The 19,916-nt window shown below is 47.4% G+C and overlaps 1 protein-coding gene across 1 annotated transcript; it reads left to right on the top strand.

Annotated features, from left to right (window-relative positions):
- The first annotated feature begins 5,429 nt into the window (after nt 1–5,429).
- Nucleotides 5,430–19,666, top strand: RTRAF (RNA transcription, translation and transport factor). The gene is made up of 8 exons (XM_050896788.1): nt 5,430–5,536; nt 7,439–7,563; nt 9,116–9,215; nt 10,425–10,511; nt 11,657–11,745; nt 14,847–14,915; nt 18,615–18,663; nt 19,379–19,666. Exons 1-8 carry the CDS (start codon nt 5,476–5,478, stop codon nt 19,531–19,533), a joined length of 735 nt encoding a protein of 244 aa, XP_050752745.1. The 5' UTR covers nt 5,430–5,475; the 3' UTR covers nt 19,534–19,666.
- The last annotated feature ends 250 nt before the right edge of the window (nt 19,667–19,916 follow it).

Raw genomic sequence — 19,916 nt, 5'->3', positions numbered from 1 at the left:
AATACCTCCTGCGTTAGGGTAGGTGCCAGCCCCCGGGTGCGGGGGCTCGGGGTGGCCCCTGCCCCAGGCGTCGTGAGGTAGCTAGCAATCCGAAAATCAAAGTCGACCACTTCTTTCCGGGTCTTTCCTCTTCTCCTACACCTCTGTGCCTCTGCCCTCCTCGCTTGGTCCCTCTCCTGCTCTTTCAGCTCCCCGGCAGCATCTCCTCCCCTTGGGGCTGGGCCGGGATGCTGCTCCACGGTGGGATGCTGCTCCGCAGCGGGATGCTTCTGCCCCTTCCTGCCGGCTCTCCCGTTCCCGCTGCCGCGATGGGCAAGGGGCAGGGGAGCAGCTTGGGGAGCCGTGGGGCCACCCCTTCACGGATGTGCCTGATACCTTGTTTACACGCAGCCTGAGCTCCACATCAGGCTGGGGAATTATTCCCAGGTCCGGTTCATCCGCCGTCAGCGTTTCGGGGGACACACGCCACCTTTTTTGGCTCCGCCTCGGGTTAATACTTTTGCGGACCTGGCTTGCCTCTCCTTTCCGCTGCTGAACGCCTCCTGGCTTTCCCCGCTCATCTACACTCCTGGGAAACTTTGGGAATCATAACTTGGGGATCTGCGTACAAAATTAGGTGGGTGTCACGTAGGGGTTTTGGGGGTCTGCAGTGACCCCGCTAAACTGCAGTTCCGAATCAGGTATCAGCTTAAAAATCCCTGTGGATTCAAGAGGGCAATAGTCTTTAGGTACCTTTCGGCGAAACTTTCTAGCCCGTAACAAGTGCATTTTTGGTTTTTCTACCTTTTCATACTCTTTTTCTAGTCTTCTACAGAGAAGACCAGTTGTTCTTACACTGGACTCAAAACTTTTGGCATCTGGGAACGTTTATACGACACGAGTAGCCTAGACGGTCCCAGCCCTCCCGCGCTGGCTTTTGGCCCCCCCTAACCTCCCTGTTTCGATCTTTTTACTACAGCTCACGTAGCTTTAGGATGAAGGACGGATGAAGTCGTTTGCTCTGCAGCTGGTTTCACTCTTGGTGTTACAAGGCAGACATATAAATACCCCGTCCCGGGTTTGTCTTTTCTTTTTAACGCTGATTGACCGTCACAGAGAGTGAAACACAGTCGGTCTGACCCGGGGCTCACACCCCAACCCTTCTCAAATGCTCTCATGAAGTGGTTTGTAATAATTTTTTTAACGACTTGCGTATTTTACAACTCGAATTCTTAATAAATAAACGAAGAAATAAAGCTGCATGAAGAGTAGGGGGCGGGGGGGGGGGAATTTTGAGTTAGCCTAAACTACTCATTGAAGGTGTTTTATGTTGCTGGTCTTTATTTTATGTTGGTAGTGGTGTTGACATTGGTGTGCTGCCAGGTATTTCACCCCAGTATTTATATTTACACAGATACGCCTTTGTTAGCCAAGTAGAGATCGCCTGCCAAGATCGTTTCCCCCCCCCCTCGCAACAAAAATACCAGCCATCTCTCCATCCTGATGCTGTATTTCCAGCGTGGCATCAAATGACATTCAACTCTACCCCCAAGCTTTTAAAGAAAAATATCTGGAGTACTGGAAAAGGACTTTTTTTTTTCCTGCCAAGGTTGCTGGTGGCGGGGGCAAGTCTGTCCCTCCGGTGCCAACCCACCGCTGCCAGGCTTTTGGGGAGGGGGTGGTTGTAACCGAAAGCCAGCACGGGGAGGTCGGCATTGTGATGTAGCGCATCCCCATCCCACGTGGTCTGTGTACTCGTTGGAAATAAAATTTTGGATTTGTTTCAAGCCTTTGGAGATGATGCTCTGTGCGCGCCGGCCCCTGGGGAGGTGGGTTCCCATCCTGGTTACGGCTGGATCCCCTTCCCAGTGGGTTTAGGGGGTCTCCCCGCCGGGGTGCGGGGTTTGGCAGGAGCTTTGGTGCCTGTCGGCGACGGAAAGCGAAGCCTCTCGGGCTTTCAGCTCCCACTGAGCCGCAGCTTTCTGTTCCCGCAGGACAAGCCAGCTCAGGGAGGGATCGGGCTCGTTCAGGGTGGGACATTGCTCCTTGCTCAAAATCACCATCGCTCAGAAATTGAGAGACACCTAAAAGCTCTAGCTTCGGTGTCCATGCCTTCTCCCCCCCGTTTTCCTTCTTCTCCCATCCCTGGCAGTGAGTACAGGCTCTCCCCAGTGCCACCTCCAGCACGCCCAGCACAGGATCCGGCCCGCTGAGGTCCAGCCTGGGGCCCAGAGCAGGAATGGCCTCATTTGGGGCTCTTTTGGGGAAACTCTGAGGGTCTGAGCCCCGTCCTTACTGCGGTGGGAGGCTGGGGAAGGAGTGATGGAGAGCAAGACAGCAGCCCAGCCCCATGCCCAGCTTGGCTGCAGGAAAGCATCCCCCCCATGCCCCCCCTCACACCCACCTCCCTTCCCCGGTGCTCAGAAAGATGCTCTGCTCCTACCAAATTTACCATGCCCTGAATTTTCTCTCCGGTTTTGTAGGGCCCTTGCAGACCAATGATTTCCCAGCTAAGCAGCTGGCCACGGTTTGAGGCTGCTTAGCCTCAGGTCATCTCTGAGGCCAGGAGCAAAGTGGCAGCGTGGGTTTTGCAATGAAATCCATGGCCACGGAGCCTGGCGCAGATGCCGTGCAGGTATTTCAGTTTTCCGCACACGTTAAGAGCATCTCAGTGAGCAGCAAATGTTGCCTACCCCGGGGGAGATGGCAGAAGCGTGCCCTGACTTTTCTGCACCGGCTGGCTCAACTCTCAGCTCCCCATCCCTTGCTGTGTCCATCGGGCCAGCTTAAAAGAAAAAACACCGGAGTTGCTGCGAAGGGGCGAGCCAACTGTCGCTCCCGCGACGCCTTGCCTGCTCGGCATGCCAAGCCAGGCAACGCTCAGCTGTTGCCATACCTCGCTGGCTCTCCTCCATTTCCAAGGCTCGCTCTGTTTCATCCTCACCTCCCCAGGCTTCAGCTCCAGAGCGGCAGCGGCACGCCGAGCCAGCAGCATCTGCCGAGCCGGAGGAGGTGTGGAGCGCCGGGGGAAAGCGTCGGCGAGATGTTGCTCCCCGCACGCCACGCTGCTGCCTGCCCCACACACCCCGAGACCGGCCCTGTGCGGCTCACTAATGAGAAGAAACCCATTTGCACTAATTGCATTCGTTAGATGCAAGCACATTAGATTTGCAGCATGCAGTGGGAAGAGGAGAGGAGAAGCACAACCCCTCGTCGCAGCTCCTGGGGATGACTGCAGGAGGGGTTGGACCCACCAGGGAAGGGGAAGATCCCCAAATCCATGGCAAAACAGGATGGATTAGGAAGGGCAAGGGCTGTCCTGAGGGTGATGAAGGCAGGAGAGGTGGAGGAAGAGTGGAGAGCCCCATCCGACTGTTGGCACGGGACCATGCCGGCCACAGGCTGCGTATTTGTCCCCCCACACCCACGCAGAGGTTTCACTACCTCAATCGTTGGTCACCCTTGCTGGGGTGGACGTGTGACACTCGCGTGGCTGAGGGCACGTGCCCTCAGATGGCCGCACGCCTTGGGGATGGTCCCAAGCTCCTTTTAACCACACCGGAGTCTTTGTGTTTTTACTGCTCACTCGCATGTCACCGCTCGCACACGTGTCGGCAACACGCTGAAGCGCTCGTGGGCTCCGGCTGCGAAAGCCGAAGGAGGCAGAGCTGGCTCTCTGCCTGCTGCAGGCAGGGCTGCAGCGGGGTGGGGGACCTCTGCCCTCAGTTAAACCACTCCAGGAGCGAGCCGGAGGAGATACACTGAATGGGAGAGGAATGCTCCTAAAGGGGAAAGGAGGCAGAAGCCCCCCCAGTTCCCCCCGGGGCTTGGGGTGGCCGCGGGGGGGGGGGGGGGTGTTTGGCTGAGCCCCGTGCCACCCTGCCATCGCACCGCCGCAGTTGCTGGCTGTGCCGGCTGCCAGCTGGAGCGCTGGGAAGTGCTGGCGCGGAGAGAAATGTCAGGATGAATATTGCATTGGCTCGTCGCGCTGTCAGCACCACGTCTGCAAAGTGGCACCCAAGCCAGGGAGGGGTGGGGAGGACGGGGGTGGTCTCGCTCCCAACCCGGGCTCATCGCCTTCTCCAGGCAAAACCACCCAAAAAACCCTTAAACGGGCATCCTTCACCTGCCGGCTGGCACTTAGCGCAGAGCCCTTTTTTCAAGATGCCACCAGAGCAGAAACTTTTCCTGGCCATAAACCCCATAACCCCCCCAGAGATGACTGAAATATATCTGGGAGCAAAACCCGACGAACAGCAGCAACAGCGTTCGCATGGAAAACACTTTCATTACAAGCTGGACGTGGCACGGAAAGGAGAGGGGGGCTCAGGCTCGGCAGGCAGCTGCATCCCCTGCCTGTCCCTGCCCAGAAACCCTCTTCACTGCTTCCCAGGACAACGGAGCACTGCTGAGCCAGCTCCGGGCTGGGACGGATCTGCGCAAAATTGGGACGGTTTACGTGTGGTTTGAAGACTATAAAAAAGGCCGGCTTTCTAAACTCTGGAGAGCAAAACGTAACACACGCACCGAGAAGGGAAAACAACTGCCCCTTCTCTGGTGGGCTGGGTTTTTCTTCCCCTCCGAAAAGGTCACTTCTGCTCTTGCCTCATTTCGTGAGGGACTTCTTGGCATCTGCGCTGCCACGCTGCAGTGGCGTCAGTGCAGTGTTAAAAATAGAACGAATAGGGGTGGAATCACGAACACCTCCCCCCCGAATCTGACAACAAAGCCCCCCCGTTGCTGGCCAGCCTGCGACCCCCTCATTCCCCACAGCTCTTGCTGCGGGCCCAGGGCACGGCCCAGCGCGGCGGCTGGGGGCAACTGCCCTGAGAAATGCCCTCAGGGGCACCAGGCCCCACGGTGCCGTTCACTGGGGGGGCATGGTGGGCCTGAGGGCTGGCCCCAAGAGCCACCAGAGCGTGCCCAGGAGCTGGGGGTGCCCATCCCGTCCCAGTGTGGGGGCACTGGGCTGGGCCCCCCCCAAGGCCCTTCTGCCCCTCAGGTGGTGCCGGGGTGGACGTGGGGCAGACATGGGGTGGCAGAGGGCCATGGGGGGCCCTGTGCCCCCCGGCCCCACATGCAGCTCTGGGCAGGTGCTGTGGGGCTGCCCCAGTGCCCCCCAGTACAGCTCAATGCTCCCCAGTGCTGCCCAGTGCTCCCCAGTACCGCCCCGCCCGCGCCCCACAGCTCCCCGCCGCGGCCTACACGCCGACCCCAGCCTGCCCTAGGCCCCGCCCCCTGCCCTAGGCCCCGCCCCTGTCGCTGTCCGCCCGCCGTCGTGTCAATAAAGCTGGATGAAGGGCCGCTTCCCCTCCCGGCAGTCCCCTCCGCCTTCTGATTGGTAGTTGAGGCTGCCGCTCGGCGCGCGCTGGCCAATGGGCGGGCAGAGAGCCGGGCAGGGGGTGTTCCTTCCCGTCCGGCCCGTCGGCTCGGCCTGAGCGGGGCGAGCGGCTGGGCCCGGCCGTCAGCGGAGGCGCCGCGGGCGGTACCGGCACCATGTTCCGCCGCAAGCTCTCGGCACTCGACTACCACAACCCCGCCGGCTTCAACTGCAGGGGTGAGGGGCTGCGGCGGGGCTCCGCGGGGCCGCGGCACCGTGACTTCCCCTCCCGCTTCCCCCCCCCGGCCTTCCCGCCGCTCTCCTCACGCACCGGCGGCCCTGGCCCTCACCCCTCCCTCCCTCCCAGGGCTCCTCTCCGAGGCCGGGGGCTGCCGGGGCCGCTCGCCTTTCCCCTTGCTATCCCCTCGCCTCAGCGCTTCGGAAATCTCCCGCTCTCACCCCCGCGGTGTCCCCGTGTGCCCCGAGCCGGGGGCGGGGGGGGGTGGGGGGGGGGACGGGGACGGACACGACACGCACCGAGGAAGGAAGGTTAAGACCGAAAGGGTCTGCTGGGCTGTGAGCGCTAGTGCAGCTCTCTGGGCTCAAAGTTTTAGCTGCAGCACAGTATTTAGGGAAAATCCCGAGTTTCCACCAGGAAAACCGGGACCCCCAGGCATTGCAGCGGGTGCGCGCGCTTCGCTCGGTTTCGGTGGCTCTTTGAGCGTTGTCCAGGACCAGAGTGAAAGCAGAGACGCGATCCAGGGATGGACAATGTCGCTGCTGTTCTTGGCTTCCTCCCGTGAAGAGGCTTGCTTTACGTAACACGAGGGACGGGAGTCACGCGTGCCACAGAAAACACCCTCAGCTGCTGCGTTAGCCTGCCTTTAGCCCTGGAGCCTGGTGCGACCTGTACACGAAGCAAGGCAGAGACAGCGTGGTGAATAAGAGTAGTCTAGTAACACGATTAGAGCTGTTTTCTGATACACTGATACATATCAATACTTTGATTTTTGCAACACTTTTTTCTTGCTTGAAAGGGCCCCGTAGCAAATTTATTTACCCAGTGTGATCAGTTATAAGCTTCAGGTCATCTGTTTAATAGGTTGTCTTTTATTCAGTGCTTCTGGTAGACTCGCTTCTCTATCAAGAGATGTTGTCTACTGGCATCTTCTTTTGTTGTGAGTCTTAAGTTCCTTATGGTTAACGGTCCTTTTTTTTCCCCTTTAAGGTTCATTTTATCAGTTTACAAGTTTTAAAAGGTCTTGCTGAAAGCTTTCCTTCGCGTGTGTTGTGACCATGTCTCTGTTTCTTACAACACGTTTGATAGAAGTAGGGCACTTATATCACTTAAGAAGCCACTTTTGAGAAGCAGAAGTATCATTCTTGTCCCTGATGGGGAAAATGATGTGCTTACCCCACTCTGAGATGCAGGAGGATATTAAATTCATTAACTTGGGATATTAAAGCTCATCCAAAGCCAAAATATCACTGCTGGTTTTTGAGGGGCCAGTGATACCGTAGAGCTGTGATCTGCTGTGTCCAGAAATGAATTCTGTCACTGAAGCGCAGGTGCAGGCTAATTGCTTTGTCCGGTAGGAATATTTTTCATTTGGACCATGGTCTTTGTATTGTGGAATTCCAGCTCCCAAATAATGAGATGTTGGGTCAACAACCAGGAAAAGTTGAGTCAACAGTGAAGGGAGAAAATGTCTTTGCACAGTCACGAGTTGTGCGTGTTGCTCTTTGGAAGAGACGGAGGGTTACTGCTACATGTAACTTGTTTGTCCAGATAACAGGGTTAGGAACTGAATTTCTCTATCATTGTTTCACCTTTTCTTCTTCACTTAAGTTATAACTATATTCCCAATAAAAACAATCTGTTGGTTGGTGCCTTTTAGTGTAGTCGGTCAACCATGGCCAATTTGAAGTGACTTGAAAAATGAAAAACACTCAGTGTTGAGTTTTAGTCAGAGGTTGTCCTGGAATACATGATTTTAGTGTTAGATGTATCTTTCTTTATGGTAAGATACGAAAGCGCTCGGGGGCACCAGTATCTGTATGAATTGGATCAAAACTTAAGGGCTTGTTTTTGCTTTTAAGATATCGGTTAATTCTTGCTTTGTTTACTTCTCCCAACAGATGAAACAGAATTCAGAAATTTTATTGTCTGGCTCGAAGACCAGAAAATCCGACATTACAAGATTGAAGACCGAGGGAATTTAAGAAACATACACAGCGATGACTGGCCTAAATCGTTTGAAAAGGTATTTCGTTGTTTCAAACACAATTTTAAATGAAAATTAACAGCTGGTGTAGTTGTTGAATGTAAATGACTGAATATTTGTCCTGTCTCTGAACTTCTACGTTTCTAGGAATTTAAATGTATTATTGAAGCCAAACTGTAGGAGTTATTAAGATGGTAGAACTTTTTGTATGTAATTTTCACCCAGCTTTGTTTTTGCAATAGGTGGAGTATCCATCCTAATCTGTTTTTTGCCTGACTTGATTCAGCTCTTGAAGCGGAAAGAAGATTGACTACAAATAAACAGCTTTTTCTGCATTAATGATTCTTATGTACCAAAAGGAAAATGGATTAGGCTAATGTACTCGTAGGCTTTGCAGGCGTGTCGAAGAAAGCTACTGCAGCTCGTCTCTGCACCTCTTGTTGTTTCAGATAGATGATTTTCCACTGCTAGCGCAAAGCATGGCAAGCAGCCATCGTTTTGTGAGTGATCTCCTGTGTGCCTGTGAGCGTTCTGAGTCACCACAGGGCTGTTGAGCTTTCCCTCTTGGTTCCCATTTCCATTCTCTCCAAACAGCCCTGCGAGGAGCTGAGAATGCTGCTCCATAACGCTCAGTGCCCATTCATCTCACTTTTTTTTTTCCCTCCCCTCGGAACCACTTGCCTTGCTCAATGCCCAGGAGTATTGTAGTTGCAGTGCTCATGCTTTGCAGGAGGGAGCCTAAAGCATTCTAATATCACGTATATAAATGTATGTGATATTAGAATTACTGGCAGCTGGTACTGTTGTGGTATCAGTGGTATCTTTCTTGGCTTGGCCAGGCTGTCCTTCTCTGCATGCCTGCCAGGGGAGCCCTGCCTGCTAGTGCTCTCCAGCCCCTGGTGCCCATTCCCTCCATGCTGCTGCTGCCGGAGCGGAGGCTGTGTGGCCCTTTTCTCCTTCCAGCAAAGGGGCGCAGCAGAATGTGACTATGTCCTGGACTTTGGGAGTCTTGGCAGCAGGCTGGGCTGGATCCTGCGTTCTGGCTTCAGAAGAGCAGAGACAGTGTCCCAGCCGCATTTTGTCCTCTCTTGTTGTACGCAATCCCTAAGAAAGGGAAAATTACTTCTGCTGCCCCTCAGAATCCTCTGATACCAGCATCGTGAAAGCCTTAGGTAGCATGGTTCTCCCTTCCTGCTTTGGATGGGAAGTTTTAGCTGTAGTTTGTTCTCTGTCCTTTCCCTTTCCCTTGCCTCCAGTTACTGTGTAAAATGAACAGAGAGCAAAGAAAGGGGTATTTTGGTTTCTCTGGTTGCAGCGTGACAATGGATAACATGAATAACATGCATTAAAAAGCAGGTGCCATTACTAAAGGGCAGACTCGAGTTAGCGGTGGATTGGAGCGCTCTAAAATGTTTCAGATGGATCAGATGCCACATCAGGACACTTCACAATGATGCTTCTTGTTAATAACTATCTTCTAACAACTGTAAGATCTGTGGGAAAGTGACTGTTTACAAAACACTTCTGTGCTCCTAGCTAATTCATACGGGTCAATAACATCTATTTGTTTTCTCCTCTTTCTACTCGGCAGTATATGAAAGATGTAAACTGTCCTTTCAAAATACAAGAACGACAAGAAACAGTGGACTGGCTTCTCGGCTTAGCGGTTAGGCTCGAGTATGGAGATAATGGTATGGGTGAATATATTTAATATTTCAAAATGGTAGGGAAATGCGTTTATTTTATGAAGTAGTCATCAGATTAAGACAATGTCAAAAGTATGTATTGTTTTCTTAAAAAAATAAAAATATAATCTCATCTGCTTGGTTTTGCACCATATTCAGATGTGAACTGTTTCTCTTCAGCTCCTGTGGGACAATGCAGCAGCATACTTGCATTTATTACTTTATTTCTGGATATGGCAAGCCCCATTGTATATATTTATACCCTTCTACCTGCGGGTTTGCCTTTATGAGAACTTACTCGGAAGTGGATTAAATGCATTTTCTTTAGTACTACATTTATTCGAATAAGTTATTCTTAGACCCTTGTTTCACAGGGAGTAGGTCCGGAACCCTTGGGAACTAGGGCAAGGTTATGAAAAAGTTGAGTTAAATCTCAACAGTCAGCAGCAGTTTCATTTCCTTGTAGTGAAGATGCAGATACAAATGTAATTACTGGTGGCAAACATAATAATAGCCAAAGTACTGTTTTCCATTACCTTGAATTTCTGCAGGGCTGAGCTCTGCCCAAGACAGGGATGGGCATATGAATACCTGCAATCTGTAGAGCTGGTTCTCAGTCCTCATGATGGAGAAAGCGAGCTGCCTGTGACTTGCGGGTACATGAAGATGGAGGAGCCAGGAGGTCCCATCCTCAAAAGGCTTGAAAAACCCCTGTGTGGGTTGTAGATGAATGCTGCAGTCTATAAAACAAAGCCTTCACTGGAAATGTTTTACTTGCTGATCAGAACCAACTTCAATCTGTAGTTCTTGAGCTCTGCATATGCTGCTGATTGAGGCAGAGGGCCAATGCTAGTTGAATTGATGGATTTTAAAAGCAGTAGAACTGTAAGGTGCAGCTTGTTCAGCCTTCTGGGATGAAGACTACAGGAAGAGCCGTAGTCAAGAACGTAATGCGCTGCGTAAGTGTGGAGCATGCTCTGATGCTGCTCTGGATAGCACCTAAGCTCTCTGCAGATGGGAGCTGTTAGGATAGCTCACTAGAATGGCAGCCTTTGGGGACCTCAGTAGGGAGCTCCAAAATGTCAGTGTATAAGCCCAGAAGGCTCTTGGGCAATTACCACACCCCAAAAATACAGCTATCACAAACTGCAGCTTGGCTCTAAACCTTTTGTCATTAGCTCTAATGGTGTTCATGTTTACTTCTTAATTTAACAGCTGATAAGTATAAGGATTCTACCCCTGATGGTGCTAAAAATACTGACAACACAGCAAAAAATGCAGAACCGCTGATTAACTTGGACGGTAAGTGTGCAGCAGCCTACTGTACGGATGCATCATATGTGAATGTGTTCCATGGCCTGTGTGGTGTTCTTCAGATTTTAAGTTGTTATAATACTGTGATACATATACCTTTTTAAAGCCCCATTTAAAGCTTTAGGAATGCAGAGTTCATATATTCTTTTACTGCTGGCTGAAACTGCCTGTCTGTGAACAGTGTTTTGAGAGTTACTTTGAGTTCTTTGCACTTGTCTGCATTCCTACTAAAGGAAAGAGGAACTGCTCCATGTGAATCCCAGGTGTCTGGATGTGCACTGATGCAGAGCTTTTCCTGTTGGGAAGAAGGGGAAGGGCAGAGGGGAGAATATTTCCCAGCAGAATGAGGTGCCCAGAGACTTGATCGGATATAAATAAGTTAGGAGGGTTCTTATCAGGCAATGAGGAAGCAGCTGAAGGGTGTTTACCTTAACAGCTTTGCAGAGAGCTCTATAAGACATGAGTACTTACTGTGGGTTAGGGTGAAATAGCAAGATACCTTTTGACTCTAGACTCTAACATATCTTTAAAAAAAAAGAAAAAGCTAAGGAAACACAATGGCAGACTGTTTACTTCAGTACTGTCACATATTACGTGTTGGCTCGGTCTTCCCCAGCTGTACCTCTCATAATCATTTTAATTTTTTGACTGCTAGGCACATTCACAATGAACGGAAGTGGTGGAAAATAGCTACTAAAATTAGCCTTAAGTCCCCCAAGTCTTCTTCCATTGCTGCTTCTACAAAAAGACAGCTAGGAATTGGTCCTGCCCTCGCCCAGCAGGCACAGTTCTGCTCTGCAGTGATAGAAAGATATATAAAAGAGAACACCTTCATGTAATTGGCTTTATTTTCAAAGACTTAACGCAGGTTTCCTGTGCGGTAGGACTTACGCAATGTGTTTGACATTGAAAACAATGCTGTTTGTGCTTGGATGGTGTTCTGCAACCTGGTTACGAAGCCTACTGCACACTGATTGCTTTGTAGCCAGACTAAGTGGTTGCTCACTGCTGTGTATCCATGGCCTTGCCCATCCTTGAGAGCAATCCGATACCGTGCAGTCAGGAAGCCAGTTCTGTCTTTTGGACCCAGTTAGACTAGCATATATTTTTAATGACGATGATTATTTTTACAGTGAATAATCCTGATTTCAAGGCTGGAGTGATGGCTTTAGCTAATCTGCTTCAAATTCAGCGACATGATGATTACTTGGTAATGCTTAAGGTGAGTTTCACAGATTTTAAGACCTCCTTTCTTCCTTCTTTTCCCCAGTGGCTGGTGTGTAATAGCTTGTGGTGCAGAGTTACTGATAACTATGACTTTTTAGGCACAAATAGAAAGTAAAACTCATCCTGTATGTGCCTTTTCAAGCAGATAAGAACACAGAATATAAATCATGGAAATTAATGCAGGGATAATTATCTTGGTAAACAGTTCAATTGTAGCTGAGTTCCTGGAATTCCAACACTGAGAACTGTTGTTCAGAATTTGAAGTGTCCTAGGTTAGCTGAAGTACTGCTTTATGTGTTTTTTAATGAACCTCAGAAATGTTGAGGAGCACACTCAAAGGAGAAGATTGTATTCCAGTGCTAGAAATTAAGAGAAACTTGAAAACATAGAGACTAAGTGATGCAAAGGATGTTTTAAAACAAACATACTAGGGAGGAGCCACAGTTAAAAGCTTTCTCCTCTTCCTTTTGGTCCTATGAACTGTTTACTCCTTGTCACGACTGAAGTCAGTTTAATTTACCCTTGACAACTAATCATGGCTTTTAAATGCAGTAAATAGGCTAATTAATTTTCTAAAGCATCTTTTTTATGACTTTGAGAAAATTTGTGACTTACTGGTGGAACTCTGTACTGTATTTTTGAAGTACTGTATTTACTGAGACTGTAGCGATCCTGAGTTCCTTCTTGATCATGTTATAATATGGAAATAAACTCAGTTTTGTTTGGCACCAAAATAAACTCATTTCACTGAAAAAACAAGAAGGTACATTTGCTACAGTAGCTGTGATATTTGCTAAACTTATTTTGGAGAAACTAAATGCCATGAGTATTGAAGGTTATATAGTGTGCGTAAGTCTATAAGAGGTATACTTAAACAGTATTATAATGCTAGCCTGGTTTCTGAAGAAAATGATGGCCTGCAGTTATCCCATCAACCACTTTCTCATTCTCTCCAGTATAGTATCCTCCTTTGCGTTCCCAAAATAGCCTTTGAACCCTTCATCAATCTTTAAAGAGCGGTGGAGATCTCATATATCAAACCCCTTAAAAAAAAAAAAACCAAACCCCAAACCGTACAAAAATCAGTGAAAAGGGATATCAGGTAGAGAGAGAAGAGGCCCTGTGAATGGTGATGTTGAGGATCTGCAGCATGAGCTCAGCCCTTATTAGATGGAGTTCCTTGAGGTCTTCTCATGGGATTGTCTCAAGGCTAGCAAACTTTATCTGGGTTCATCTAATTTGGTACTAGCAACTTGACGAGATAGCAGGATGTGTTTTCTGCATAAATGTATTTACATTTCTGTCACTATTTCTGCATTTCTAGTCTCGCTTTTTTCAGACAGAAGTGGTTGGACAAAACCACCAGCCTGAATTTTCTTGCTTTTAGTTACAGTGAGAATAGATTCCTGCAATGGCAATTAATGTTACATGAACAACAGCAATGCTAGTTTTCAGGGTTTGATGGTATTAGAATGTGTCAGTGAAGCTCTTAATTCTACACCGCAGTAAGCAGGTTTGCTGTGCGCATGCGGAGAATTCATGATCCCTGTTCAGGCTTGGACACTCAGGAGTGGATGCTTAGGGAAGGCCAAAGGGTGCAAGCATGCCACAGACATCTGACCAGACCTTGGCCAGAGTGAGCAGAGAGATATTGGGAGTCCCATTTTATTCATTTAAATCTGGCAAGTTGATCAGAAAGCATCTGTGTAACACAGTTGGATATCCTTTTTCTAATGCAAAAGGCACTCAAAATTCTCTTATACAAGGTCTGGTTTCACTGCTGGAATTTAAAGTTGAACTCCTCATCAAATCACTCTTTTGTCCAGGCTACTCCCTTCAGTTAGAAAGAATTCTAGAAGTATTCAGTGGCAACTTTCTAGTATTTCAACTTTAATCATGACCAAAACCAGGAGAAATCTTGGGGGAGAAACATGGAGCAGTAAGTCTGCTTCTGTCACATTTGGCTACTCATCAGGGAAAGTCTGAGGAATGTGTTTGACAGACCCAGTTCTTTCTGGTGGAAGTCTGCCTGCATGGTATTCCTTCAGTTATTTTTAGAGGCATTTACAGCTGTAGGTATCAGTAACTGATAGCTCCGATAAGATTTCATCCTATGTGCTGGAGCCAGTAAAAACAGATGAGCAGCAGGATTGTTAAAATCAAGGCTGTTCTTGTTCCTGTGTCTAAAAATAATTCCTTTCGGCTCTCAATCTTTTTAAAACCTGGGTGGGTAGCCTTGCTCCAGGTTTCTCTGCATGTGGAAGATGGTTCAGCACCTACTAAAAGATGCCGATAGCAGGATTTCCTTCCTGAAGAAGCTGTATTGCTGCAGCATTAAAGGTGTGCGATCTCAGGAAAATAAAAATGGTGCTGCTGCTTTGGGATCACGATCAGCCCATTCTGGAATTATAGAACCATTTAGGTTGCAAAAAACCTTTAAGATCATCGAGTCCAACTGTAAATTTAACACTGCCAAGTCCACCACTAAACTGTGTCCCCAAATGTCACGTCTATGCGTCTTTTAAATACCTCCAGGGATGGTGACTGCACCACTTCCCTGGGCAGCCTGTTCCAATGCCTCACAACCCTTTCAGTGAAGAAATTTTTCCTAATACCCAATCTAAACCTCCCTGGCGCAACTTGAGGTCATTTGCTCTTGTCCTATTGCCTGTTACTTGAGAGAAGAGACCGACCCCCACCTTGCTACAACCTCTTTTCAGGTAGTTGTAGAGAGCCATGAGGTCTCCCCTGAGCCTCCTCTTCTCCAGACTAAAAATCGTAAGCTTTCTTGACTGTTCCTAGTACTTTGTGGTTTCTGGCCCAGTAGTGGCTGAAATTAATAGTGTAATGTCCTTGTCTCTTCTGGTTAAGCTGCTTTCCCGCAGCCAAAGACTATACTGGTGTAAGATACTACTTGCAAGAATAGTGCTGTTTGAAAAGGTTTAAGGTCTGAAAGAGTTTTCCAAAAAGTCTTTCACAAAATTGTAGGTTTGAGGTTGTGCTAGGTTATAACGTTGGCTCCTTTTCCCTTGGAATTGCCGAGAAATGCATCAAGACTTGAATTAATTACTCTCACCTTTAAATGTTTTTCCTAGGCAATTCGCATTTTGGTTCAAGAGCGCTTGACGCAGGACGCCATAGCGAAGGCCAGTCAGTCCAAGGAGGTTTGTATATACGCTGCATGAGTCTAGTGTTAATTATTCCATATTGAGTAAAGAAGTGTAAGCGTCAATGTCTGCCACCTCGGTCAAAACCGATTCTGCTTAAACACTTCATTTAGGAGGGTGGTGGAAACTTGCTTTATCTTCACCATCCTGATTCTAAAAGAGGATTATGGAGAGTAGTATACAAAGCTCTTTTTGTTTCAGTTGAATACAAATATATGTACCTGTATGATATATCATGTAAATAGCTGTTCCCCTATCTTAGTTACTTGCTAGAGGATTACCCTTACTGTTCAGTGCAGCAGGCCTGCAGTACGAGAAGAAATGTATGACCTGGCTTTTCCTTAGAATTGGCAGTGTTGGCTGTGTAAACAGGTTGAAATGTTCCTTGTGTGGAGTGTTTGGCTTCATAAGTACACCTCGTTCGTGTTTGAGGAATGGGATGTTGGACATCCCAACTCCTCCCTCCCCCCCTCCTTCCCCAAAAAGAGGTGGTGAAGGAAACTTCTGCACTTAAACCTCAGGTTTTGCAGAATTATTTTCTAACCACAGGCTGTCTGTCTGTAAGATGTTCCAGGGGATGACTGTGGTTTTTCAGATTGTCATTTCTCAAACGTCCCAGTTCTCCAGCTCTTCTCTCCGGCATTTGGCGCAGCAGCTGCTGGCATTGGGTCTTGGGTGCAGCCAGGGCAGGCAGCCTCTCTTGCCCTGCAGGTGTGTGTTTGGAAGTGTCCCTGCTAAAGTGACTGGATCTGGTCAAAGAGCACAAGTCCCTTCCTCTTTTCTGGCAGCTGCTCAGAACAGTCCATGCTTTATTTATTATCATAACACTGCTTTTGGTGTTTACTAAAGTGGCAATTGCAGGTGCTCTGAGTTGCAGTGCAGTAATTGCCAGAAGCGTTGGAACAGTAAATCAAAGCTTTGGTCTTGTATATCCATAAAACCATTAAAAGAGCAGGAAAATATGAAAGCAGCTGAGACCGCTGTAGTCATTTTAGGTTCTATAATTAGTGTTAATAAAAAGCTGCTTTTAGTTGTTGTTCATGTAGCTGCGCAGCTGACATGCAGGGATCAAAATGAGATTTTCTGTATGTCTGGCAGAACTGGCTTCTTTGAGGAACAGTGAATTTTTTTCATGACAAAGAGTTCTTCATATTCCATAGGTCCTCAAAGCATGGTCAGGTCTGAGGCTGAAATGTCACTGTGTCACTGAACGTGATATATGTCATAGGGAGTGTATTCTCATTAGGAATGCTAAATTTCAGGTGGGGTGGAGAAAAGGCAGGGGGTTGGAGGCAGGAAAACAGCTTTATCTGTGCCAGCAGTGATCATCAACGTCGTAATGTACCAGATGAATGAAGAAAATATCTTAAAAGAAGAGGGGATAGCTGGATTGCAGGATAGGAGAGGAAAAATAAACCTCTGCTTCTGATTTTGGCTGGCTTGTTAGTGGCCAAAATACTAGCCAGTGACACTTTGTATATTAAGCCTTGTCCCTGGAAACAGGTTATAAATGTCTGACTGCTGCATGATAGATGACTTAATATACAAAATGTCATGAGTTGCGTTCTTGGCAATATCAAGATAGAGTGGGGAAAAGATAAAATAGATACAGAAATGTTCTCTGACTGAAGGATATGTGTGAGGACTATGCTGAGGAAACTTACACTGCTGTGCTTGTGGTTTAACTGTACCAAATAAAATGAGATTTATCGTGCTGGGTTGTCAAGGTATGGTTTTCAGGATAACACATGACACTTTTTTAGATTGTATTTTGAATGGCTGGCAATTCAATGTACTCGGTGTCTAGACAGGATTCAGATTTATACTGACAGACTCATAGGCTGTCCTTCTGGGCTTTCCTTGCCTGATGAGCGTATCCCAGGTAGGATCAAGTACAACAAATGCCCTTCAGGATCACTTTAAGGATGCTCCTGAAGGCTGTACCTGGGGCATATTTGAAAGCACAACAAAGTGGGTACATTTTCCCCCTACTCTGAAATCTGGAAACTTTTTTTTCCTCCCACTCCCAGTGAATCTAGTTTGTGTTGACACTTCCAGTTACAGGGGAGATGGCTGCGGTGGTCAGGCCCATTGCAAGTGTTTTGTGCAGCATTTTTAAATTTTGAGGAATGAGGCTGTGAAATGAAGTAGTCTGTGTAGTTACAGATTTAAAGGTGGTCTTCCTTTCTCTCCCTGTTTGAAGCTGCTGTGCAAATCGGCATGTGCTTGTTGTAGTTGTAGCAGCAGTGGGTGCGGTACAGCCTAGTGCCTGCTACAAGACCACTGCTACGGGCTATGGGGCTTGGGAAAGGCCGGTCTACTGCTCTGTCAAAGACAACTTCCACCAGCCAAGAGGGAGCTAACATATGGGGTGGTGGGAGGGAGACGGGGAACGTAATGCTACGCTACCAGGGTGTCTCAAAAGACCACTTCTGAAGGTGCCACTGTGGTCACTCAGCGTTGGAGATGCCTGCAGTGGCCCTGGGGAATTCATCCACAAAGAACCGACTGAAATACGTTGCTGCTCGTGTGGCTCTGAGACCACGCTGGGGTGGCAGTGAGCTCTTTGCAGCCTTAAGTATAAACCTGATTTCTTAAAAAGTATATGTGTGAAGTCTATTGCTAGAATCTGTTTGAAGTGGCATTCTTATCAACAAGCGGGTTAGATTTTAACAACGCAGATGTATTTTTAAGATAGCAGTTGAAGATCCATTTTATTGTAAAGGTCATGGAAAAGAACCACTTTTTGAAAATGGGGTAACTCTAATGACTTACAGTCACCGTTTGGTATTTAGTGTGTGTTTCGATCAACTCAGGATTTTTCTACATGTATATAAAAGCCCTTAAAAGAAATCCTCACTGTTTAGAAGGTTTACAATCCCATCATTGTAGAAACTAATGGTATTGAATTTGAATGTTTTTGCCAAGGCAAACGTTGAAAAAAGTTACAGAGGTAGTAAAAGCAAATTCTGAGATTTGCATTGTTTAAATCTAATTTTGTGTGCATGTTGAAACATGGTGAGTGATTGTTTACCATGACCGCTCCTCCACAGCTGGAGAGTGTAAAGGAAAGAGAGCAATGCTTATAAATGACCACTAATAAAACTTTTTCTTGTACTGTCTTAATAGAGCAAGTGTTTAGAAAATTGAATGTTTAGCTTTATTCCTAAGCTTAACATGAGAAAATGCTTCTGGCGATGTTGATGGAGGTTGCAAGTTCAGGGCTTGAGAAACTCACTTGATTACAGAGGATTTTTACAACTCTTTCAAATCAGCTAGTGCTTTGAAAACTGGCAACTGTTTAAAGGCAATAGTTTCTAAGAAAGCCTAGTTTGTGCATGCTTTTTGTTTGTCTGGGTAGCGATGTTGCTGGATTGGGTGTTCTCTCGCAGTACTGTTGTTAGCCTTTTAAGGATTGAATGTGGGCAGTGTGTATCCAATGGGCTTTGCTTGACAAGTAGGGGGATTATTAAGCATGAAGATTTTTATTAATGCTCTGGGTTTGATGTTTCAGGACACAAAGGCACTCGTGTGTAATCAAGCATGATGACTTTTTGAAGTTGTCCCACGTGTCTATATAAGCAAAACTCAAGTGTCGTCTCCTCTAGAGTTACCTGCTGTAGTACTTGATTTTATTTTCCAAACGTGCAAAATGACATTTCTAATTATACTTGAACATGCTTTTTCTTTTTAAAGGGTTTGCCTGTCGCTTTAGAAAAGCACATTCTTGGTTTTGACACAGGAGGTAAGCAGTTCTCTTAATGTTACTTTTAATAGTGATGTTTGCCTTTGACAGAGTATATTACTGTCAAATATGTAGCTAATGCGTACAGTAAAAAAGCCTGTAGTGGAAAGAATTGCTCCCTCCCAGCTTGTTATTTATGAGCACTCCTGAGCGTTTTGTTTTGGAACAGAAAAGCATAAATCTTAGCTGTGGAATATGTTGTTTCAGAGTAACGTTTAAATAACAGCTTTTAATGGCAGCCACGTTTGCAAGCGGAAGGAATGCATCTCGCTGCTGTTGTCTTGTAAATCTTGCTTCTACCAGCAGAGGACCTCTGTGCCTCTGCCCTGTGCTTCAGCTGCATCATTTACCTAAAATCTAATCGGAGGCAGTGCGAGTTGGCATGACCTGATAGCTTATTTTGTAAGCAATAGCCAGATGACCTGGGACTCCACTAGTCTGGCTTCGCTTTTGCCCCACTTACACCTAAATTACTACTCAGCTTCATACTGACCCGACTTGGCTGTGGATTACTGTGAGGGCTGCAGGAAGCTGAGTGAGGTTTTGCAGAGCACCCTGTCCCTCTCTAGCAGCAGGGAAAGTTGTTTCCTATTTCAAGTATGAAAACCGCAAGCATGAATGAAGTGGAGAGCAGTAACTTAGATTAAGCTTTTCTTAAGACCGTCATGTCAGATGAAAATGATTGATATGACTTCTCTTTCTGCAACTCACCCAGATGCTGTTCTCAATGAAGCTGCCCAAATTCTCCGACTGCTGCATATAGAGGAGCTCCGAGAGCTGCAAACAAAAATTAATGAAGCGATTGTAGCAGTTCAGGCGATTATTGCTGATCCCAAGACGGACCACAGACTGGGGAAAGTCGGGAGATGAACAGATAAAAGCTTGTAGTCTCTTGTGTACTTAGTACAATTAGGAACTATGTACAACTCTGTACAACTCTGGCATGCAGTTTGAAATGGTATTATTTTACTGTTTTGCAAGAAAACAGGAAATTGAATTCTGACTTCTAATGAATTATCATTTTTCTTTAAATAAATGAAGTTGGGGGAAATAGACAAGTTGTTCTGATTAGCTCTGAGTTGGCAAATATGCCTTTTTCTTTTTTGTTGTGTTTGGCTTTGTGTTGAGAGGGGAGTGTTATGTAAAGGCTCTGCAGATTCCTCTCTTGTTGAGGTTCTGCCATATGAACAGCTCGCTCCTGGCTTGCTTGCTGCTACTCCATGGTCTACCCTACCACTGAAATATTTAAAAAC

Source organism: Gymnogyps californianus, chromosome 5 (genome assembly GCF_018139145.2).
Source record: "Gymnogyps californianus isolate 813 chromosome 5, ASM1813914v2, whole genome shotgun sequence".
Lineage (NCBI taxonomy): Eukaryota > Metazoa > Chordata > Aves > Accipitriformes > Cathartidae > Gymnogyps > Gymnogyps californianus.
Note: the sequence above shows the minus strand (reverse complement) of the source record. Positions and strands in the feature narration are given on the sequence as shown.

What these genes read in the sequence shown, in the direction of transcription:
- RTRAF (XM_050896788.1), top strand. Translation starts at nt 5,476, where the DNA reads ATGTTCCGCCGCAAGCTCTCGGCACTCGACTACCACAACCCCGCCGGC. An exon ending in ACCGCTGATTAACTTGGACG is followed by an intron (nt 10,512 to 11,656) that starts GTAAGTGTGCAG and finishes TTATTTTTACAG; the next exon opens with TGAATAATCCTGATTTCAAG. An exon ending in TCTTGGTTTTGACACAGGAG is followed by an intron (nt 18,664 to 19,378) that starts GTAAGCAGTTCT and finishes CAACTCACCCAG; the next exon opens with ATGCTGTTCTCAATGAAGCT.